Source organism: Alexandromys fortis, unplaced genomic scaffold (genome assembly GCF_014885135.2).
Source record: "Alexandromys fortis isolate MF-2015 unplaced genomic scaffold, M_Fortis_MF-2015_v1.1 scaffold_129, whole genome shotgun sequence".
In the NCBI taxonomy this organism is placed as follows: domain Eukaryota; kingdom Metazoa; phylum Chordata; class Mammalia; order Rodentia; family Cricetidae; genus Alexandromys; species Alexandromys fortis.
Window position 1 is genome coordinate 3883229 of NW_026068022.1, and position 24882 is coordinate 3908110.

Below are 24882 nucleotides of genomic sequence, written 5' to 3' on the forward strand. Positions count from 1 at the left end.
TCAGGAGAGAGTGTCACTTCCTGGAAGCCTTTGGATGTACCGAAGGACTAGACTTCCTTAAATAGGAGGCCAAGGGGAAACTTCTGAGGACAGAGGTTGGAATAAATTCGGCAGATGATCGCTGAGAAACTACAACCTATTCAACACCTAACATTTGGGAGCCGGGTTACTGGAGACTGAGCCATGGCTTTGTGCATGTTGGGAACATGAGCTACACCCCCAGCTTCTATTTGACTTCTAAATGTAGACTTAGGCAAGAAAATTACCTTCAGTAAGTTCCAGCTAAGGTGCCAGCTTCCCCAACTCTAAGTTAACAGTCCAGTAGTCCCTGAGGGATCGATATTCCAAAACAGCATGGAGTATCTGGAAAGCCGTGTGGACCTGAGCTTTGGAGGGCAGGCCTTACCTTCTGTAGTAGAGACGTATTCATATTTGGAAACGGAATTCATGTGTGAGCATGACACTGGGCCATCAAGACCCAAGTGTCTCTCAAATACTCACGGCAGCCATAAACCTGGTTTCGTCAGCCACAGACCACTAATTCACTGCATGACAACGGTCACAGGTAAACTATATGAACAGGCAATTGAGGCTCCATGGCATGTATCCTGCTTCCTCACCTCAGACTTTATATATATGGGGGTGTTTTCCACCACAGTTGCTATAGGAAGAAAACATATCTGACTCAGGTATACTGGTGTTTTGTCTGGATATAGTGGAATGAACCAAAAGCAAACTCTCAATTGCAATTGGTTCTATAAGTTCTTAGGTGAATAGACAGGGACACCCCCCACCTCCAGGGGGAGGGTAGTACACTTGGTTATCAATTTTACAAGTAGGGAGATGATCTGCGCTAAGAAGCCCCGTGTTCCACTGGGCAATGGAGAATGATTTGGCTGGGTGAGGAGAGGGCTGCGGGCAGCAAGGCTAGGATACAGAAGTCTGGGGAAAGTTAATGCGAGTGGTGCCATCTATGTGAAAAACAGATGCAAGTTTGTTGTGGCAACCCTGCAGATCTCTTTGGACACACAGCTTTGCTCGATTGTTGCATGTGCTTTCAGTGGTCCCAAAGTATGTTCCCCACCAGATGAATTTTTATATCCAAGTGATGGCTTATGTTTTCAGCTACTCTAACCTCAACCTATCCCTTAGACTCTCAATAAAGCAATTTTACCAAGATCTCTACCCATCGCCCTCCTTTATACCTCCAAACTCCAGAATGTGACAAAAGCCTCATATTTACTGCCCTAAACTCTAGAGCCATATAGAAGGGCCAGGTTCCTTAATAAGGCCCCAAAGCCACATCTATACTAGCTCTGCACTCTTGCCCAGACATTCTCACCGGAGTAGTCAAGGGTGCGCTGAAGCTGCTCTGGGGCGTATCAGCCTTAGCATTTCTATACAGTGGGGCCTAGATTGTACTATGCATTGTGGTCTGGTTGGAGGGGGAGTGGGCCCTGGATTTACTTTGTTTCCTCTTCAGGTTTTAAAGTAGATTACTGAATATTTTGGGGGTGAAGACAGAAGCACATACTTTGGTGTCATCATTCTGGGGCTCCCATGTAGCTAAAGAGTTTCTCCTGGAGCCTTGGCCACTCATTTCGCACTGTATAAGCATCTCCACATAAAGCACTTTTCCTGGGCAACCTTAGTGAACTGCTTAAGCACTGAGAACTTGTAGCCATAGGCTTCTGAATTATGTAAATGTGCCCTCTAGTGGTCACGACCATCAAAGTCCACTGAACACTTTAAGACAATGGTCACAGGCAGAACTAGTGATGTGGGATTAAGACCAGGATAGAGCTGACAACCACCACCAGGGGACAGAACCTAAGTACAGAGCTAGCAGAGGCCAACAAGACAGAAAAGGGACCAAGAACCATATTAACCAATGGACAAGTAGATATAATTCATAGCCTAGACACTACCATAGCCAACTGCTTTCCCTCCTCAGAGATAACACTAAAGGCCAGAGCTTGCATTACTGAGCGTGCCCTGTCCAATACAAGACAGCCACTAAGAGCAGCGCCAGCATAGACGTCCACTGGTAGTCCAGGCATTACTATCATTTTAATGCACAACACAACAATCACTACAGATAAAACTTTCCATTTTTCATTCTTTTAGAGCTTCTATGATCAATACATAAGGCACTGTCTCATTCTTAACTACACAATATTGAATTTTATGTCATAAAGTTACTCATCTGCTGAGTATTGACTCATAAAATCACTCACTTGGGTTGATGAAAATCTTTATGCTAACAGAGCCAGATATAATTATTTATGTACTATATTATCAAACCAGTTTATCTACAGGATGTATTTGAGTACATGCATATACATATACATGAATTCCAAGATTAACTTGATAAATACAAATTTAAAATGCTGGAACACAGGCTATCCCTGCCAGAGATGCATCTCTCTCATGCTTCCCTTTCTCTGGCCATCACTGCTAGCCATTCATAGAGCAGAAAACATGATAAAATGGCACTGTATATTATTTATAAGTGACATCAAGCATCTTTGCTTTTTTGTGTTGTGTGGTTTATGTATGTAGGAGTATAAACTGTTTGCATCTTAACATTCAGTAGATAACTGGCCTTTGAAAGACCGGTTGTGGGACCAGGTGTGATGGTGCATACCTTTGATCCCAGCACTTGGGAGATGAAGGCAGGTGGGTCTCTGTGAGTTTGAGGCTAGCCTGGTCGACACAATGAGTTCCAGAACAGCTAGAGCAAATAGTGAGTCCCCCTCTCAAAAACTGAAAACAAGGCTGGGCAATGGTGGTACACGCTTTAATCCCAGCACACAGAAGGCAGAGGTAAGCAGATCTCTGTGAGTTTGAGGACAGCCTGGTCTGTAAGACCTATTTCCAGAACAGGATCAAAAGCTACAGAAAAACCTTGTCTCAAAAAACCAGAAACAAAACAACAACAAAAAAAACTGAAATCAAAACAAAATGTGGTTGAGCATTCTGTGGCATGAATATTACGTCTTTGACAGGAATTTCAAATATTTCTCCAGCTTTATAGTTGCACTATTTGTATATGTATTTTACCAGTCAAAAGTTTTAAGGGGTTATCGGATATCAACCTTTAAAGAATAGCGTGTGGACTCTCAGTACTTAGGAAGTTCTTCATGGATCATTAAGAACCTCCTACTGGAATGTCTGATTGGTGTTGAGTCACACAGTATGACACAGCTCTGAGACAGGGTTTTGGAAGACATTTTTATTTTTTCACATAAACGTTTAGAAACAGCTTGTCCAGATCTAATTATCTTCGCATTTTACTGTAATTGTGACAGATACACAACTTACATGTTCATCGAGAATACGCTGTCCTTGTGTAATTGCCTGTGTTTCTCCTGTGCTCTATTTGCTGTCACACTCAGACACAGCTGAGGGTAAGCTTCAACTTTTGATTCTCCTGCCCCCTTCTTCCCTGGCTGGGATTACAAGTGTGCCATCACACCCAATTTTATGGGGACACCCCCCTCCCCCGCCACGTTCGAGTTTCATGCACCTTAGGCATTCTACCGAGCTACAGTCCTGAGCTTCTCATTAGCATGTTCGTTTTCTTCCTGTATCAACTAGACAACATTAAAACCCATTTTCCACATTGTTTTCAATGTATTTCTTTCATTTAAACACAGCGTCTGCCGTTTAGAACTGGGCGATAATGAAAAGCACGCCACCATCAAGTCATACCTGGCTCTATTGAGACGCATTAACCTGTCGCTGTCACACTAGACCAGTCACTACCTGCGCTTGCTTCTACTTACCCGCCTCCCTCCACCTCTAAGGTGACCAACCACTACTGCCTTTTAAGTTCAGTATTCTTTGGCTTTTGGTTTGGTTAGGCACATGCATACCATATACATGTGTCTGTATGAGACACCTTTCCAGATCAAACAGTCCGCTAAAGCAGATATTCCTCACCGTGAAAGATGAGCTCATGGGTCCCAGGGCTGAGGCGTGCACCCATCCTTTTTTCCTTCTGTTCAGGCTCATTAGCACATCTCCAAGTTCCTCCAGATTGTACACAAGACAACCCCTGGACTGCCATCCGGTAAGATGCTAAGGAGGGCAAAAAAAAAATGAAGAAACACACACACACACACCAATTTTGGAGATTCCATTTGCTATGATCCTGAGAGTAAAAACAGTATGACTATAAAGCCACTGTGCCAAGAAGGCCGTCTGTGTGGCGCGGGTGAAGCTAACAGAGCCTGGGCTGTGGGTGCACCTACTGCTGATGAATCATGCCAACACTTAACCAGCGTCTCCTCCAATGCCCACTCCCTGGCTTCTGTATGAGCTCAACAACACTTTTCTTTCTCCCAGCCAACAATAAAATCACATCAGATAAAGTTCATTTACAAAAGGTAGGCTATGTTTATTAGGAGTCCCAAGCAGCTGACTGAGTCATTGTGACTCAAGACACAAAGACACCCTTTGCCTCCACTTCAGCCTAGTCCTTTGGTGGAAACCAAGACCACACAAGAGCCTCTTGGGCTCCTTCACAGGTTTACAAGTTTCTCGTTGAGGGCAATCTGTGACTGGGTGAGGTTGGCCAGGTAGGTCACCATCAGCAGGTCCTGAAAGACAAACGAAAACAGTGAATGGAACGGGGACAGAAGTCTGGTGCTGGCCGCTCCACTGTGGACACTGGCTGTGCAGAGGTTGAAGGTGGAAGCCAGGAGGGGATGTGTACGAACACCATCCTCTCTACCGATGCTTTTAGAATCGGGGATGGAGTGGAGGCTTGTGAAGTATGGGTGGGTGTGTCCTGTGAACACAGGTGGGGAAACTAGAATTGTCTCTGTTACCTTGGACTTTAGCAAGTCCTCTACCTGAGTCTAGTTACTTAGTGGAGGAGACCCTCTGGACATGCTGGACTGCCTCCACCCTGGACTGCACCGCAGCCTTCTGTCTACCCAAGTTCCATGGTCCAGCCATGACTCACGTTGATGTTGCTGTTGAGCATGGTCTCAAAGTCATCAGGAACGATCTTGGGTACTTGATTAACCAGGCTCATCAAGAAGCGGCCCACAGTGTTGTCAGCAGACACTTTTCCAGACTGAGCACAAAACAGAGACTCGGTGAGGCACTGTTAGGGACTACCATGTCACCGGCAGGCCCACAGGCTGTCAGCCTCCCTTACCCCCCCCCCCCCCCCCCCCCCCCCNCCCCCCCCCCCCCCCGACCCCATCTTACCAGCACATCCTCAGCATACTGCAGCACAGTGCTCAGAGCATCCTGGATGCGAGCTGAGGCCCCTCCCACTTGCTGTAGGTCACTTGAGAGTCCAATCACCCGGTTGGGGCTAAAACATGTCTTCATGATGAGATCGACTGTGGGAGTGCAGAGAAAACTTAGTCATGGCAAGAGGAAAGAGGTCGTTAACCACCTACTAACTCTCTTCACCCACTCTGGACACAGTCAGCTCCCCAAAATCCTGGGTTTCCACGCACTAACTTTTCTTTCTTTGGAGAGCTCAGCTCCTCCACCTGGGTTGTTAACTACTAATGCTGGCCTCTTATGGAAATTATGTGGCCTGTGGTACTGACAATGTCCTACCCTGAACAATCACAATCTTCAACTTCTGTCAGCATGAATCTTGAACAGTGTTTGTAAGCTACCCAAGCCCTCCCTCCATCTCTGCCACAGAGAAACAGCTCCTTCCCTTGAATCAGCGTGGGGTCTCTAGGTGTGCAGAGTGGGGGAAGGAAACTCACCGCCAATGCGTTCGGTGTCATAGTATGCATACTTCACTGTGAGAGGTGTGAACATCACTCCCATGGTCCTCCCAGGGACACCCATTAATGTGCTGGGGAAAGAGAAGAAAGGGTAACCAGATGCCCTTGGGAGTAGTTTCTGTGTCCAGACTAGGCTAGAAAGCATCACAGTCACAAGGGCAACACCGTCCAGTTGAGAAGGCCAGGACTGTCCCAGAAACATCTTGAGAATAAACTTTTCTTATCCTCTTCGGCCTTGCCCCTTAGAGGATGACTTCAAAATGCCAGTAATGAGGACAGGACTCTGGATGTTCCTGGCTGCCTAGACACCCATTTTCAGGGAAAACAGACACACTGGAGCACTTTTTCTGGGTCTGAACCTCTCATTATCACTACAAGACCAAACTGAATTATACCCCAAACCACTGGACTGGGCGCTAGAAGTAACTTCACCAAAGTTGTGTTTACTATTTCAACTCTGTATTTTCATATGGATTTTGAGAGGCTGAATTTGTAGAGACTAAAAAGGGGGTGAAGGCGAAGGCTCAGTGCCTATCAACAGGCTCAAGCTGTAGTGATAACTCTTCCTTCCTCACTGCTAAAGCCTTCCCAGCAAACCCTGACAAATGGCATTGTAGCTGCCAGCAAGTTCTGTATCAACACTGCAATGTTATCGTCTAAAAGTATACTGAATCCCAGCTCAAAAGATGTGCTTAAACAAGGCCAGTAGTATTCTCTAGCTTATAAATACTATGCTAGATTCTAGGAATAATGAATGTGCTGGTTAGGGCTTTTTAATATAAAATTTAAAAATTATTACTATTATTCTATCTATTTGACATAAACTAGGGTCATCTGGAAAGAACTTCATTTTTTTTTTTTCCCACTAGAGCAGCCTTAGGTCAGTCTGTGGGGCATTTTCTGGATGGAGGATTGATGTAGGGGGTGGTGGTCCTGGGTGGTGGGAGAAAGCAGCCTGACCAAGCCAGGGGAACAAGGGGGCAGGCAGCATTACTCTGGGGTTCTGCTTCAGGTGCCTGCCCTGTCTTCCCTCAATGACAGATGTCACCTGAAGGGTGAAATAAGCCCCTTTCTTCCCAAGTTGGCTTTGGTCAGTATTTATTACAGCCATAGAAAACAAACTAAGATAATGAAAACTAAAGGCACTACCATTAGGAGTGGTCACAGGCAATAAGTGCTCCAGTTTACGTAGGACCAGCGAGTATAAATTATGGTCAGACTTTGCTTCACAACCTTCTCTAATGACAGCGGTCAAAAGAGGACTGAAGTTCTTGAAGAGAAACGAGCTACAGAGTGAGACCCGAGTGGGGCAGGAGTGGGATGTCATCCAGGCACAACGGGTCACCTGAAATGCCCCTATTGCCCAGGACTCACCTGACATAAGCCTTGATGCTCATGCGCCCATTCTGCAGACCTGTGTCCACAGTGAGGTGGATGGGGTTTGGGGCCTCCCGGCTGTAGTACTCATGGATCAGCACGGAATGTTCTGTGATGTCATGGCCTGTCGCATACCTGGAAAACAGCAGTTAGAGATGCATGGCACCTGATGCCAATACAGAATACAATAGTGGCGTGGGTATCTCTGGGGTCCCAACACTATGTCAGCAGTAATTAACAGTGTCAACAAACTCTGCAATAGCAAAACTATAACTGAAAATAAATATTTTTGACTTTATAGGATCAGAATGATCATCAAAATACGGAATTTATAGGCTCAAGGTTGTATGTTGTGAATACTGTATCTCTGAAAGGTGAGACAAGATCTGATCTGATGACAAACAAGACTGCCCTCAACAGACTTTTCCATCCACCCAACCCTCAACTTACCAGCCTAGGATGAGCTCATTTGGGGAGACTTTTTTGTGCAATTCATACATATTCTTAGCAAACTCCATGTCAACAGCCACCTAAGAGAGAAGGCAGGAGAGGACGTTAAAAAGCTAGTACACACCAAAACTGACTAGGAAGAATGATCACCCAGCTGATGAAGAAGCCCAGGGTGTGGACAGGGGAAGCTGTGCTTTGCCTGCAGCTCGGGTTTCAGACACAGCACAGTGGGGCCTTGAGGGCAGCCAGAAGATGAATGCTAGAAACTGCACAGGGGCTGCTGAAATCTACTCAACTCACTTCATCTTCTGACTCGTTGTGCGGCACTGAAAAGCAGTTGGTGACTTCCACTGAGTGCTTGTCAACAGTTCCTGGAAAAGAGAGAATGGCCAGGTGTTACAAAATCCTGCGGTCCCGGGCTGAAGAGATGGCTCAGAGGTTAAGAGCATTGCCTGCTCTTCCAAACGTCCTGAGTTCAATTCCCAGGAACCACATGGTGGCTCACAGCCATCTGTAATGAGGTCTGGTGCCCTCTTCTGGCCTGTAGGCATACACACAGACATAATATTGTATACATAATAAATATTTAAAAAAACAAAAAAATAACAAAAACAAAACAAAACAAAAAATCCTGCAGTCCCACAGTGCACAACTACTTTCCCCCTATTTTTGTTTTGTTTTTGGAGCCAGGATCCTTTGTAACCACAAATGATCGAGAACTTCTGAGCCTCATGTCTCCAGCATCCAAGTGCTAGGATTCCAAGTGCCCCCCCCCCCCCCACGCCTGGTTTATGTGATGAGGACTGAAATCAGTGCTTTATGCACAGTCGGCAGGTGCTCTATCGCTCTATCAACTAAGGGCTATCTCCAGCTCCTAATTCTGAAATGCATTTGGAGTTCTCCTCAAAGCCAACAAACATCAAGCTAATACTTTAGTGCCAAGTTCCGCATAAACAGAATCAGCATCTTCTAGAGAACTCAAACTCTTCCTCCTGTCACCAAGGAAGGTCTCCCTTGGCTGCTATTGTCCACTCCCAGCCCTTCCCCGGAACACTCACTCTTCACTCTCTAGAGCACTGCTTCTCAAACTTCCTAGAGCTGCAACTGTCATGTTGTGGTGACCCATAAAATTATTTCATTGCTACTTCACAACTGTAATTTTGCTACTGTTATGAAACGTAATATAAATATCTGTTTTTTGATGGCCTTTGGTGACCCCTGTGAAAGCAATGTTCAATCCCCAAAGGGGTCTCACTGCTCTGGGGTTTCTCCCTGTATGTTGACCTGCACAGCTTGCTGAGGCTGACTGCCAACAGAGCCGTCTAGTGTCACTGTAAACACAGCTTTCAGGGCATTACCTGGACCTTCTTTTAGAGCAGCCAGCCCACCTATCACCTCTCTACCTGTGAGTCTACCACAGACATCAGTTCCTGGGTCTCACGGAGCCATGGACTCCAACTTCACTTTCTTCTAACGTACTGGCACCTTCCCGCAAGCTCCCCACCCCTACTGTAACACGTCCCTGCTAGTTGTTTGGTCTGGCATGGTTTTGCTTTCTGAACTGTGTATGTTCTTAAACCTATGTGCACACATCCTCTCACTGGACCACTCATCAGCATTTGACCGGCACGACTGCTTCCTCCATTTCAGAGCCTTAGGTCCCTTAGTTCTCCACGGCACCAGTCTCTTCTAGTTTTCTCTCTTCCTAATCTGTTGGCTACGCATTCTTAGTGTTCCTAGTTTTTGCTCTATGTTCCTTTTCTAGGCCAAGTCCTGGCCCAGAAACATTTCAGCTGATAAATGTTTACTTGCCCAATCTCTTATGCATTATTTCTGACCTTTCTCCCCTACAAAGGCAGAGTTGAGTAGCTGTGACAGACTGCACACAGAGCTAAAAGTATTTCCCAACTTATTTGTTTTAAACACTGCCACCAATCCCTGTGAGGTGATTCCATCCGCTTTTATGACTTCAGTTACTTCTTGGCTCCTGGTGGCCAGCACATGCTTGCCCACATCTCTTTACATTCTCTCCGTTTACTGTTAAATCCTTTCTTTTACATCGATTGACTGTGGGTGTGCATGGGCAACTGCTCGCCTGTGGAGCTCAGAGGACAATCTGCAGGAGTTCGTTTCCTCCTTCCACCACATGGGTTCCATGAATTAAAAGAAGGTCAGGCTTGTGAACCATCTTGGCAGCCTTTCTCACTCATTTTCAACTTACCAAACCCACGGCCACACTCAGTGGTATCTCAGAAGGAATACACACCAAGCCCAAGTAAAACTCTATTTCCTTTCTTCTGTGCACAGCTGAAGGCCTAGAAATCGCCCTCTGAAGCTGCACTTCTGGTCATGCTATGTCCCGCCACCTCTATTTCCTAGCTCTCAATTCTTCGTCCCTCTGTGGCCCCACTTCTCACCTGCTGTCTCTTTACTACACCGCCCTCAATCTGTCGTCAGGCCCAGCTCAGGTCTACTCCTCTCCACGAAGCAACCACACTCTCATTTCTCCCGTCCTCCGGTTTTGGAGTGAGTGCTGCTCAAGAGCCTCCTACCACAGAGGCAGGTGTCCAGAACCAGAACCACCGAGGGCGCCCCCTCCTGCCACAGAGGCAGGTGTCCAGAACCAGAACCACCGAGGGCGTCCTCTCCTGTCACCCTCATGAGAGGGGAATGCTGACCTCGTCAAGCAGTGGACTTACCAAGAGCTGTCTTTTAAAAATTTTGTTTCATTTTTAAATTAAAAAATGTTTGTTTCTCAACAGTGATACATTTTAGAACTACTACATAAGGTGAAAACAAGTTTCTCAGTTTTCAAATTCCAGGCATGTTATTTATTTTTTGAGATTCAGGGATTAAAAAGTTAGTATTCCCAAAAATTTTAAAATTATGGTATTTAAAACATAATATTTATGCTCTATAATTTGAATAGTTAAACTTTTTGTTTAAAGGATAAAGAGCACTGAACTTAGTAGTGCTTACAAAGAAGTATATGCTATGGGTATATTCACTGAAAATAATTTAGTCAGGTTTTACTTCTTTAGGAAACACACCGTGGGCACCATCCACTGAAGGACTGACTTCACCCTGAAAATGTGTCACGCCTTGCCAGGAACTTTCAGATCTTCTCTGTCTGTCCTTCACAACCTTTTGAAACAGTTATGTCTCAGTGTTTCCACAGGACATCACACTAGCAGAGAGTCATCACTTCTATGGTACAGGGACTGTTTCCGCCTTGAGTTTAAGGCTACAACAGTGTTCCTTTGATTGACTTTGAATTCTAAGTACCTAGCAGTTTTATGGTACATGAGAGTCAGCAATGATTTCACTTAGCCAAACAAAGTCTTTTACAAATTAATGTCAACCCCAAAGTCTCAGTTTGTACCAAGCACATAGCGCTTCATTTGTTTTTCCATCAACAACTCAACTGTTTTGTAGCGGTCGAAGCACGGAGCAGGATTCAATCTGACGGAGAATTCAGAGACTACAGCTCTACAGCTGCCTTGCTAAGACAAAGGGGGTGTAACATAAGCTTTAGTAGACATTGATTCCTCCATATAAACAGCTCCACAGACTGAAAGTTAGATTGCATATTCTATCTGTCAAGTGGCAAGTCATCAATGCAAGCATATTGGTTATAGACACTCACAGTATGGCAGTTCCAGAAAACTAACACACTGCGAGAGGTTAAAAATAGAGGGAAGTTAGGAACTGAACTGAAATGATGGAGAGCACAGAAGATACTTGTAAAGAAGAAAATGCAAGTGTGTTTTGATGAGAGACAATATATCAACTCTTAAGTTTCTGTAAAGGGCTACTCTGTCAAAGAAATGTATGGTGTGCTAGTCTGGCCTCCTGTACACTAGAGGGCGACCAACAGCTGCTGCACCTGACGTGCCAATCATCACTTGTTTTCTGTAATAACTTCATTCTCACGAAAACAGTCTGCTAATAAAGTCTCCGACAGGCCAGGCGGTGATAGCACAGGCCTTTAATCCCAGCACTTGGGAGGCAGAGGCAGACGGACCTCTTTGAGTTTGAGGCCAGCCTGGTCTACAGAGTGAGTTCCAGGACAAGCCCCAAAGCTACAGAAAAACCGTTTTGACCAGCCCCTCCCCCCCACGCCCCAAGAAATCCACGAAAGAACCAGACATTTGGTGATTTGTCCCATGACAGAAAACTAATAATTGCTGGAGTCTGATTTGTCCACTTTGAAGCAATTGAATGGTCTTCCACAGTACAGGAACTGCTACGAGATCACTAAGAAATAAATGATGGACATAACTAGAGTGGAAGGCCAGTGTTTAAAAGCTGTTTCTAAGGCAGAGTGCAAGCAAGTCGAGAGAGCGAGCGAGTGAGAGAGAGAGAGAAATGTACTCAGCAGTCTTCAGTACTTTTTCGTTTACAAACCACTTTAACATAAACTATCTACGTCCCCAAATCTGTAACACAGGCAAAGACAGGATCACTCTTCATTTTCAGGTTGCTTGTAAACAGGTCATACTACTGTTTGCGTCCACATGGAAAATCAGAGGAGCGTGAGGTGGGGGCAGGAACTTGGGCCTGAGCAGATAGAGCTTTTAATCCACGGGAAACTAGTATGAGGGAGGTCCTCGGGACTGAGTGGCTGTCTTAAAAGTTCAGGAAAGCAAAATATTATATATCCGGAATCAGTTCTGAACATACCTGGTTTACCTGTTGAATTGGGGGAAGCTTTTGACACATCCTCTTCTCATACATGGGTGGTGGGTACGTGTGTGTGTGTGTGTGTGTGTGTGTGTGTGTTGGTCAGCGGATAAGAGGGAAAATATGTGTATTGTGCTTAAAAGAGTGAAGAGCGTTTAACTTCTTGTTGGCATTTGAGCTCATTTTTGGTAACAAGCACTCTCCGTATTTTGCTGATAGGAATATAAAATTACACACTACTCAAATGCTCACACCTACTCCTTGTACATTTCTGTCGCTCAACACAACAGCGATTCGGCAGGAATTAAGTCACTTGGGAAGGCAAGTGCCATCAAGAAGGTGCAAAAGAGAAACAGGTTAAGAGTTCAATAGCGATGGGACGAGAAAGATGAACGGGAAGAAAATAATTCCTTTCTCCAGCACTCACCCAGCAGGGTGCCGATAACCCGGGCAGCTCCCTCGTTGCGTCGCTCGTAGCTGTCCACGATGGAGGCCAAAATGACCGGGTGCAGCCTGACCACGCGGCCGCCGGGGAAAGGCCCCGGGAGGGCGGGCCCGGGCTGTGAAGGCGCCGGCGTCTGCGCAGGGGCTGGCGTGGAGGCCGGGGTTTGGCCCGGAGCGGCAGGCGTAGCGGCCGTGGGGTCGGAGGACGAGGCGGGAGCCGGGGCGGCCGCGGGAGTCGCAGCCGGAGCCGGGGCCGGCGTGGGCACTGTAGGGGCGGCAGCCGGGGCTGCGGTGGCAGCCGGCGCAGGGGTTGCGGCCGCAGTGGCAGCAGGGACGCTCGCCGGTACGGCCGGGGATGCCATCTTGCGGAGAAAGAAGGAGCCCAGAACGGAAGGGCGTGAGCCGGACAGTATTGGGAACCTGGTTGGCTGAATTTGTACCACGTGAATCCGCTCTGGATGACTATTGGGCATTGAAATTTCCGGCTGGTTGTAAATGTTAGTGAGCTCTGTGCGCATTTAATTTCCGTCCGATGTACACTCAGTGAGGACTAGGCCAAAGTAGTTCCTAGTAGCTTTGGGAGCGACCGAGGCGTGTGTGTTGTGGGGTGGGTGGAGAGAGACAACTAGCAATCTACACAGTTGCCACCAGATGGCGGTACAGATTAGCGTAAAGGTCGCAATTCTATTAGACTTAAATTGGATATTAAAAATCAAAGTGATCTTTAAAGGGGCATCTCTCTGTGTCCCTGTCTCTGTCTCTCGTTCTCTCTCCCTCCTTCCCTCTTTCTCTTCTTTCCTCTCTCTCTTTCTCTGACACACACACACACACACACACACACAGAGTTTCCCTTTTCTCTCCCTTCTTCTTTTCCTCCCTCCTCTCCCTTCCTCCCTCTGTACGTCCCTCATTTATTTATTTATTTATTTATTTATTTATTTATTATTTTGCTTATTTTTGAAGTCAGGTTCTTACTCTGTAGTTCATGCTGGCTGGAGTTCACTATATAGGTCAGGTTGGCCTAAAATTCACTTCAACCTCCCTGCCTCAGGTTCCTGGATTAAAGGCACGAACCATCATGTCTGGCTAACAGTGCTTTATTTATGATGGCTTCATAAGATGTCTAGGGAAGTATATTCATTCAACAATTTAAATGCTTAATATACACCAGACACTCTTTTGCTGCTTGAGTATACCAGTGAACAAAACAGCCCTGGTTTTCACTTCACTGGGGGGAAAAGAAGCACTAAGTACTAAGTAAATCCTGTATTACGTTAGAAAGTGCTGTGATACATGGTAATTATATATGTATATAAAATTATGTCACATATAAAAATAAAGTTCTAGGACCAACAGTGAGGGAAACATGGCCCACACACACAGTAAGAGGAGACTCCTCTTATTCATGAGCTGACTGTGACTGACCTTTCCTTTTGTCCAGGCTTCATTTGATGGGATGAGTGGCACCCACAATGGGGAGCACAGTTGGCTTCAGTCAGTTACCGATTCAAATGCCAGTCACATCCTAAATACAGCATCATAGAAACTCTCTGTGATGTGTTGGCCAAAGGTTGGGGGACACAAAATTAGCCACCGCATGTCACTTTCTAGTTCCGGGGGGGTCGCATCTGAGAAGTCAGGCCTGAAAAAAAACAAACAAAGCAAAACAAACAGGATTATCCCTACCAGGGAATCATATGAAGGTGGGCCTATAGGCTGTTTACCTAGCCTATTTCAGGGATTGGAAGGAACATTACACCACACACACACACACACACACACACACACACACACACACACACGTGCGCACGCGCGCTCTAGCCAGCTCCCTGCTCTTGTCTCTCTCCTCTCTGTTTTTTCCTGTTCAGTTTATGTGTATGTCTTTCCTATATCTCTTCTTTCCCACTTTTTCTACCTGTTTCTACCCTTGGTCCTGACTTCCCCATTCTAATCTTTTCTCTTTTGGGGACTCAGTTTCTCTAGTTGTCATCTCTGCCTCTAGCCAGGACAGGGTTAACACCATTTCATCTCTTGCCTCCGCCCATCCAAATAAACTCAGTTCCTGTTTCTATAAATACTGAGGTGTTGCTGAGAGTCTGGCCCAGTGACTTAGACCTTGAGAGCTGGCGTTGGTGCAGTAAGTCCTCTGCTCTCTGGCGTTCTACCTACGCAGTCATGTCTCGTTCTTTTGTTTTCTCATCTTGGCTTCTTGCTTAATCTCTGGTGCTCTGGTTTCTGTTTCTAGCCCGATCTTGGCTAAGGCTTTGGGCAAGTCAGTTCCCATTCCTGTCGTTTCCTCTGAACTCCAGGGAGTGCTCACAGAACACCGCAGTTGGGATTTGGAGAAGGGATCAAGGTGCACAGGTGAGAGGGCTGGCTTCGTTCACCCCCCTGGCTTTCCCATCCCCTACCACCGCTGCCTTCAAGCTCTTTGGAGATCCTATAAGCCGTACATCGTATAGAATATAGCTTCTGTTAGACATGCTTACATCCATCTTCTGACCATGAGACCCACACAGTTGTCTCTCCTTCCCAGAGCCTTTCTCACCGAAGCCACCCTCCGGCTTTCCCTCTGTTTAGGGTCCTAATCCAGTTTCCAGTCTCAATTCCCCCTCCCGCCCATTTGAGATGCCTAGCCTGATCTCTCTTTTGGATGCTTTTCATTGGCATTTAAAAATATCCCTTCTCTGTGTGAGAACAAAGAGCTTTCCTTGGCCTAGCATTTCCCCATCAGTTCGCAGAGTCCCTTCATGGAGAAGCTTCCTGAAAGACTACACATGTTACCTCCATTTCTTTGCCTACTATCTTTTCCCCAAGATGATCTATGACCTATTGTTTCATCTCAGTGATACATGTGTATGTATCAGAAATTCAATTTATTACAAAGTCTGTGCCTTCAGTTTTCATTTTTCTCACCATCACCATCCTTCTTCCCCAGGGCAACTATTTAAAATTTTTAACTGTCTTATGTCTTTGTACACACGCGCACAGACAGACAGACAGACAGACAGACACACACACACATGAGAGAGAGAGAGGCAGACAGATATATTATGTGTTTGTCGCATATGCATATGTGTGTGGTGTAGGTACTTTGTGTGTGCACAGGCCAGAGGACGTTAGGTATGCTGAACTATAACTCTCTACCTTGTTCCTTTGAGACAGGAACTTTCACTGAGCTTGGATCTAGGTTTAGGGGGCAGCAAACCTCAGTCACTCTCATGCACCCACCCTCAGCGGTTTTACATGGGTGCTGGAATATGAATTCAAGTCCTCTCGCTTGCTTCTCAGGTGCTATGCTTACATAGGCAGTGTTCTTATACACAGAACCATCTCTCTAACCCCACTGCGTCTTTGTACTTCTAAACAGTACACACACAGCTGCTTTTTGACTCAAGGTTTTAGATGTCACCCATTGGCCTTTTACCCTAATCATTCCATTACCATCCTTTCTAAAGTTAAAAAAATGACTTTATGCATATGGGTGTTTTGCCTGCATGTATATCTATGCACCAGGTGCATGCCCAATGCCCTCAGAGCCCAGAAGAGGATATTGGACCCCCCGAGACTGGAGTTGTAGGTGGTTGTGAGTTGCTGTGTAGTGGGGGAATCAAACCTAGGTCCTCTGGGGGAGCAGCCAGAGCTCCTGGCCATGGAGTCATATTTCCAGCCTCTCGGCCATTGTCCTCTGTTTGAGGTTATAATAGAGATCGTAGTCATCCAGTGGCTATTCTATTGTTTGTATGCAAACATTGTTCGCCTGAGTGCTTTAGCTTGCTGTGTTTTATGCCTTATTCTTTTGTTGCTCCTAAAATATTTATTTTACTTTCTTTTCTAGCTTTCTGGCAACTTTACTGTTGTCTGTACCTTTGATTGTCTCTCCATAGCTTTTTCAGGAAGACAAAGGCATCAGTTAAACTACCAATCTGTTGCTCTTTTCATCTTGAAGGCAATCATTTCAGAGAAACTGGTCCACATTTAGGTAGAGGATGGTGTCCCTACTCTCTAGACCAACTGGCCAGCTGCCTTTTAGGCACATTTAGGAATGTGTTTACCTCTGCTTCACAGTTCCTGTTTTCTTCCTTCTTCCTTCTTCCAGAGCCCACTCTGCAGTGGCTTCACCAGTCTGGAGAAATATGATATAGATATAAATAATTTGCATTGGTATGGATTTTAAGGTCAATTTTGTTATATGTATATGTATTTTTGATCTTGATTAAGGTATTGTGATTGTGTAGTTCATTTAAAAAGTAATGTATAATTAGGAAATATAGGTTGTTAATGGATAATCATTGATAATAGTAAAGCTTGTAGTCATGTTAGATTTTCTAGATATATAGAGATATATTTCAGTTAGATAGGCATTCTTCATATCTCTCAAAGGCTGCAGAATATGGCATTTAAATGTTTTAATAACTTACGGCTTTTCATGACAATGAGACACGTCTGCTCCTGGCAGCACCAGCTACTTCAAGAGGAAGATGGGCATCAAGAGGATCCTTATGGAGTTTGATAGCCTTTTGGGCAAAAAACTGTTCTTGCCTGGACTGTTGCATAAACTGGACACAGAGAACCCGCAGAGAGAGGACTGCTGAACTTGCCTAAAGGTGAGATGGTCTTTCGGGGTTCCTGATTCATGAAAGAGTCTGTGAGACATTATGCAGGACACAGCAGAAAATGACTGAACTGTCTTTGAAATTTCCTGCTTCATGGAAATGTCTCTGGATACCATGGGCCTGTAGGCCGAAGATGGATGCCCCAACGGTACAGAGGAACTTTGGGTGACTGTCCAGGCAGCGAGATGTCTCTGTCATTTCTAGAGTTTTGGATTTCTTATTTACTTAAGTATTATTATATCCTTCTGGAGTCTTTGATGGAGTTGAAGAATAAATAGTTATAGTTTTCCTTAGTTATGATAAGAGATAAAATAGATGTAAATATTGTAACTGTAATTCTTGCTTGATAACTGTTTTGCTATATGTAATTTTACTATGTTAAAGTTAAAGCCTTTCTTTTTTGTTTAAACAGAAAAAGGGGAAATGATGTGGGAGTGATTTCTTATTAATAAAGAAACTGCCTAGGCCCCTTGATAGGCCCACCCTTAGGTGGGTGGAGAAAACAGAACAGGATGCTGGGAAAAAGAAGCTTAGTGAGGGAGTCGCCATGATTCTCCTGCTCCAGACAGATGCAGGTTAAGATCCTCCCTGGTAAGCCAGCTCGTGGGCTACACAGAATATTAGAAATGGGTTAGAACAATATGTAAGAGCTAGCCAATAAGAAGCTGGAACTAGCCGGGCCAGGCAGTGTTTGAAAGAATACAGTTTCCGTGTAATTATTTCGGGCATAAGCTAGCCATGCGGGCGGCCGGGTGCCAGGGACGCAGCCCCGCCGCTCCTACTTCAACACAGAGGGTGTGGGGACAGCGCTCCACTTCCTTTGTCAACCACCCCAGGCTGGACTGGGGTCAAGTTGCCGAGAGGACAAATGCTTTCAAGGAGGGATATGGACCATCTTGGGTTCTTTCTTTTGGTCATGCCTTTGCTCCCTCCCTTGTTTCCCAAGTTTAATGTTTGCTCTTTCTTTCTTTCTTTCTTTCTTTCTTTCTTTCTTTCTTTCTTTCTTTCTTTCCTTCCCCCCCACCCCTCCTTCCTTCCTTCCTTCCTTCCTTCCTTCCTTCCTTCCTTCCTTCCTTCTTTCTTTGTTTCTTTCTTTCCAGCAGGGTTTTTCTGTGCAGTCCTGGCTGTCCTGGAACTCACTCTGCATACCAGCCTGGCCTCGAACTCAGAGGTCTGCCTGCCTCTGCCTCTTAAGGGGTCAAGTTCTCTTCTGGTGAACAGTTGCTCGTGCCAGCTGACAGATCTGATGTGGAGGCATCAGATCTCTGCTTCCCTGCTCACTGAGGTCCTTCATGGGTTCCAGCCCCCCACTATGCCCATAGACAGACAGTACATATCGGAGAATTCACACCTTTACCTGGAATTCTGACCTTACCAGATAATCATTAGCTGGCAGGTTTTGGGTAAGAGGACCCAGGCTTGGCCTGCAGAGCTGAACACGGACCTGTTGTAGCTCTCCCGGACAGCTAGCCTTTTGTCCTCTTACTCCAGGGAGCTGAGTCATTCTTCCACCTCCAGCTCCTCAAGCCTGAGCTTGACTGGTCCGGGGCTCTGTTGTTGTCTTCTTGTTCTGGAAAGCGTTTCCCCAGACCCGGAGCTTTGTAGGGAATCCCCAGTGTTCCTGTGTCCCGCTGTGTTTCTGAGAGGTCTGTTCCCTTCCCTGGTATTCATTCAAAACACTGATATTCGAGTCGCAGCAAGCCCATTACAAAGGGCTTTTCTGAGCACTGCGTCACCCTCATGACACTGGACGACAGGTGTCTCCTGGATTCAGAAGTCCCCTCTTGGTTACTGTCACTTTCCTTCCCTTCAGCAGATGCTGAGTTTAAGTCTAGCACTAATAGTGTCCGTTCCCTTAGCCTTATCTGAACTTGACTCCTTACCCGGAGACCAATTTTGGACGCCGTGCGTGGCTGTGCTTATGATGTTGGTGTACGAAACAGTGGACTGAGGATGGAGATTTCCTGTTTGCTGTCTCTGTGGTCTCAGCAGATAACACACATGTTCTGGAAACAGTCACAATCAAAGACACGTTCACTTATGAAATTAAAAAACCTAAACATTTTTTTTCTTAATGATAATTTAAGGAGGCACTGAGTGCCGATGGGCACCTGGGGATATTGGTTAGCTGGGAGAGTGCTTCCCTAATACACACGAACCCCTAGGCTCAATCCCTGCGTCCCACAAAACCAGGCATAGTACCGCATGGCAATAATCACAGTACTTAGGAGGCAGAGCCAGGAGGATCAGAAGTTTAAGGTCATTTTCAGCTACAAAAAGAGTTTGAGGCTGACCTAGAAAACATGAGACCCTGTCACACACAAACATGTCTACAAGTAGGAAGAAAGGAAGGGAGGAAGAAGAGGAAGCAAGGGGGACCTTCTTGATAGTTACCCACACAGTCATACTTACTATCTGATAGAACAGGGACAATTTCCCCTGTGAAGTCAGACAATCACCCACTTGCCTTTCTCAGAGTTTTGTCTACCTGGTCTCTGCTAGGCCTCTGGTCCACAGACTGCCAAGCATGGAGCAGGCAGGGTGGAGGAGGAATCTCCAGGCTGCTTCCCACTCAGCCTTGTCTCACTACTTCTCACTTCCAGGTGGCTGGCTGAACTCTGACCACCATGGCCTTGGCACGAGCCAGCAGCCCCCGGGAGGCGTTGCTCTGGGCCTTGAATGATCTTGAGGAGAACAGTTTCAAGACGCTGAAGTTCCACTTACGAAATATGACCCAGTTTCATCTGACCCGAGGGGAACTGGAGGGTCTGAGTCGGGTGGAGCTCGCATCAAAACTGATTTCAATGTATGGAGCCCAGGAAGCCGTGAGAGTTGTGAGCAGAAGCTTGCAGGCCATGAACTTGATGGAACTTGTGGACTACCTCAGCCAGGTTTGTCTAAATGGTGAGTGCAGCCCTAGGGAGGGAAGTGAGGTGGCACCAAAGACACCCCCAGGCCCCACAGACGCTAATAGCCTGTAATCTATACTGCCCTCTCCTTATTGGGGATCTGCAGAGTCCCAGGGTCTCCGGACAAGGGGTCTGAAGAATGTTAGGTACAGTCCCTGAGCTGAAGGCAGGGCTTTAATGATGTCTTATGGCTAAAGTACCTCACCTACTAATTGTAGCTGCTATTGCTGGAGAAGGGGAGGGGATGGAGAACAGTGTTGGTGGAGTGACTTCCATTAACTAGAAACAACAGCCTCAGAGTGCGGGGTCACACCTCCCCAACTCATGAACAGCTAGACTGCTGTTCATGGAGAAGTCAGTGGGCTCATGTGACCCTAGACAGCGGTGGGGCCTAAATGGCTACCCGGTCTATTTTTGGGGGGATGCAGGGGCTCTGTTGGCACCTGTGATCTTTCCCAGGTTCCTTTCATTCCCGAGACCTTCTGCGCTGCAGACATGGGAATGGGCAAGCTGGGACGATAGATAGATCAGCCAGTAAGGGGCTCGTAACACAGACACAACAGTCCATAGCAGAATCCATGCTTTCGTTTGCTTGCTTTTGTTCAGCTGTGGATTAGGCTCTGACCCACCCTTTACCAGGAACAGACTCGGCTCCTGAGCCAGCTTTCAGCTTCCCTTCGCTCCCCTCTCTGTCCTCACCTGGCCCCAGGAGGAAATTTCACAGGATTTCTCAGGAACTCGCACATTGCACACACACTGATGTTGAGGTGTACACACCCCTTCCCCCCACAACGCACACATTCTGTCAGCAGTTTCATGAGCATGTGTACATACAAATGTACTCACTTTCAAAACATGCCTACACACATCACACCACACACATCACACACACCACACACACACACCACATACACACCACACACATCACACTACACATACACTCCATACATATCACACTACACACACACTCCATACACATCACACCATACACATCACACACACTCCACACACATCACACATCACACACACATCACACATACACACACAATACACACACATCACTCACATCACACTCCACACACATCACACCACACACACCACACACACACACCACATACACATCACACACACACTACACACCACACATCACACACACATACACTATACACACACTCCACACACATCACACCACACACATCACACACACCACACATACCACACACACATAAACTACACACACACTCCACACACATCACACCACACACACACCACACACACACCACACACACACCACACACACATCACACACACACTATACACACACATCACACCACACACACACCACACACATACACTACACACTCACTCCACACACATCACACCACACACACATCACACACACTCCACACACACACCACACACACCACACACACATCACACACACACCACACACACACTACACACACACCACATACACACTACACACACACCACACACGCATCACACACACACACACTACACACACACAGTAGTTTCACTTCTGAAGTCACAGCTATAAACTTCAAAGCAACACAAGTTAGAGAGGGCAGGAGATGAGACTAAAGAGCAAACTCAGGAGGAGTAGTGGATGAGGGGAGGTGTGGAAGGGAGAGGAGGGGAGGGGAAGGGATGAGAGGGGGGAGAAAAAACTACGGTTAGTATGTAAAATATAAACAAACAACAAAAAAAGCAAACTCAGGATTTGCCTTTTGTTGTTCCCGAAACCCCATTTGTGTTACTCAGATTACAGGAAAATCTACAGAGAGCACGTGCGCTGCTTGGAGGAGAGGCCAGATTGGGGTGTTAACAGCAGCTGCAACGAGCTGCTCCTGGTGGCCATGTCCAGTCCAGGGAGTCCTGGATCACCTTCCTGTTCGGACCTGCAACAGGAGTTGGGTAAAGTCAGGGTCGAGGCTTTATTTACTCCGGAGGCGGAGTCCTACTCAGCCCCGCCCATAGTCGTGATGCAGGGATCTGCTGGTACGGGGAAGACAACACTGGTCAAAAAACTGGTGCAGGACTGGGCCAAAGGGACCCTGTATCCAGGCCGTTTCGATTATGTTTTCTACGTGAGCTGCAGAGAAGTGGTCCTGCTGCCCAAGTGTGACCTGTCCAGCCTCATCTGCTGGTGCTGCGGAGATGATCAAGCCCCAGTCACGGAGATTCTGAGGCAGCCTGAGCGGCTCCTGTTCGTCCTGGATGGCTATGACGAGTTACAGAAGTCCAGTCGTGCGGAGTGTGTACTACACTTTCTCCTTAGGAGAAGGGACGTACCATGCTCCCTGCTCGTCACCACTCGGCCTCCGGCTTTGCAGAGTCTGGAACCCATGCTGGGTGAAAGGCGACATGTCCATGTCTTAGGCTTCTCTGAGGAGGAGAGGAAGAATTATTTCAACTCCTATTTTACGGAGAAGGAGCAAGCGAGAAATGCCCTTGAGTTTGTGCAAAGCAATGATGTTCTCTACAAAGCATGCCAGGTTCCGGGCATTTGCTGGGTGGTCTGCTCCTGGCTGAAGAGGAAGATGGCAGGAGGCCAGGAAGTCTCAGAGATGCCTAACAACAGTACAGATATCTTCACTGCTTATGTGTCCACCTTCCTGCCCACGGATGGCAATGGGGACAGCTCTGAGCTCACCCGGCACAGGGTCCTGAGGAGTCTGTGCAACTTGGCAGCTGAGGGCATCCAGCACCAGAGGTTGCTATTCGAAGAAGATGTCCTCAGAAAGCACAGCTTAGATGGCCCCAGCCTTACCGCCTTCCTGAACAGCATCGACTACCGCGAGGGGCTCGGCGTCAAGAAGCTCTACAGCTTTCGCCACGTCAGCTTCCAGGAATTTTTCTATGCCATGTCCTTCCTCGTGAAGGAGGACCAGAGTCAGCTGGGGGAGGCAACGCGCAGAGAGGTGGCGAAGCTGGTGGAGCAGGAGAGCTCTGAGGAGATGACCCTTAGCCTGCAGTTCTTGTCTGACATGTTGAAAACAGACGGCACTTTGAGCCTGGGGCTGAAGTTCTACCTCAGAATTGCTCCCTCTGTAAGGCAGGATCTGAAGTATTTTAAAGAACAAATAGAAGCCATAAAGTACAACAGGTCGTGGGATCTGGAATTCTCTCTCTATGATTCTAAAATAAAGAAGCTCACACAAGGTATCCAGGTGAAAGATGTCACCGTCAATATTCAACATTCAGATGAAAAGAGACCCGACAAGAAGAGGCTGATTTCAGTGAAAGGCAGCTTCGGGAAGGGGCGGGTACAAAGTCCTCTCTTGAAAACCAACTCTATCATGAAGAAACAAAAGGGGGCCTCTAATGGGAAAAGCAGAGGGGCAGAGGAGTCTGCCCAGATGGTTAAAAACAGTAGACTGGCAAGTACAGAGATAAAGGGTCAGGAGGGTGGTGGGGTGGAGGGACGGGAGGATGGGGAAGGACAGAGAGTTAAAAAGGATGGAGAGCTGAGAGAGCCGATGAATGGGTAACAGAGAGAGTGAAGGACACAGCGACAAACAGAAGAGGGAATCACATGGTCAAAGACCAGGGGACTCACATAGCGTGTGCAATGGCTCATTGGGAGCAGCCAGCCTTTACCATGGGTGTCTAAAGTTTAGTTAGCTAGCATCTCTCCTGCTAGGAGCTCTTCAGTACCTTTTGTGGTGTGAAGTCGCTTTAAGTAGCCTCTTCTATGTTTAATCAATGACTAAGACTTTTAAATCTGACGTTAGGTTCTTTTATAAATAAAATGAGCTGTTTAAATTAATAAAGTGGGAATCATATGCATTCTGTAAAACGTGGGCATATATGGAACACACCTGTGCTGGATACAACAGAAAGTCCTGTTGACTCTGTCTTTGTGTTTCACTGTTGCTGAAATAAAGACTAGCATCTGATTCTTCCTAGAAACGTCTATACTTTCTAATGTTAAAAGTGGGTCATGGATTGCTATGGCCCTAAACACTGATCTTGGAAGTTCTACTGTGACTTGACTTAATTCTGTACTAATGTGACCACTGTTAGCACCAGCGATGCCATCAACTGACTTTCCTCCATGAAGAGATGATGCAGTTCCAAGAACAGGCACATCATCCTTCTCCTGCTCTGGGTCTCTAGATAGGGAAGGGAAGAAAAAAAGGATATTTGTTGCGGGTCTAATGAGTTGACTGAACGCATTTCATAGTTGTGGAGCTTGAGGTAGGGTCAGGAGCCCCACCTATTTTTAGATTCCTCAGAGAGTTCTTTGTCCTCACACCACTGCTAGCCATGCAGAGGCCTGCAGAGCCTGCCAGCATGGGACTTAATCTTCTCAGCGGCTCTTGCTGGCTCTAGTGTGACTGAGTATGGGTCCCTTAGCATCTCACTGAAAATCTACAGGGCTCTTGCTTTTCTCATTTCCCCCTCTATGAGTTGATCCCACAGATCATCTGCCAGACATGCCCAAATGTCTGAGTTCAGGATCCTAGCCCTTGAATGGTGAGCTTAGGACCCTGTAGCCCTGACTATTAACTGGTTTCCACATGGGAAACATGGTGGCCTGACATTTGACAATCATGCCCATGAAAGGGGAACCCATAGATTGTGTGTATATACAGAATATGTTTAAGAAGCAAT

At 46.5% G+C, this 24882-nt stretch overlaps 2 protein-coding genes across 4 annotated transcripts; one reads left to right on the forward strand and one right to left on the reverse strand.

Moving 5' to 3' along the window:
- Positions 1-4377: 4377 nt before the first annotated feature.
- Eif3f (eukaryotic translation initiation factor 3 subunit F) lies at positions 4378-13113 on the reverse strand. The gene is made up of 8 exons (XM_050163337.1): positions 12703-13113; positions 7893-7963; positions 7593-7672; positions 7140-7277; positions 5745-5836; positions 5224-5360; positions 4973-5086; positions 4378-4604 (listed from the first exon to the last, which is right to left on the reverse strand). The coding sequence occupies exons 1-8, from the start codon at positions 13079-13081 to the stop codon at positions 4527-4529; spliced, it is 1089 nt and encodes a 362-aa protein (XP_050019294.1). The 5' UTR covers positions 13082-13113; the 3' UTR covers positions 4378-4526.
- A 1690-nt stretch (positions 13114-14803) lies between these two features.
- Positions 14804-24164, forward strand: Nlrp10 (NLR family pyrin domain containing 10). 3 transcript variants are annotated; one of them, XM_050163316.1, is made up of 4 exons: positions 14804-14856; positions 14965-15083; positions 19939-20239; positions 22027-24164. In XM_050163316.1, the coding sequence occupies exons 3-4, from the start codon at positions 19963-19965 to the stop codon at positions 23754-23756; spliced, it is 2007 nt and encodes a 668-aa protein (XP_050019273.1). In that variant the 5' UTR covers positions 14804-14856; positions 14965-15083; positions 19939-19962; the 3' UTR covers positions 23757-24164. The 3 variants fall into 3 exon arrangements, with proteins under 3 accessions (XP_050019273.1, XP_050019274.1, XP_050019272.1); XM_050163317.1 differs by lacking the exon at positions 14965-15083 and having other exon boundaries at positions 14808-14856; XM_050163315.1 differs by lacking the exon at positions 14804-14856 and having other exon boundaries at positions 14863-15083.
- Positions 24165-24882: the final 718 nt, after the last annotated feature.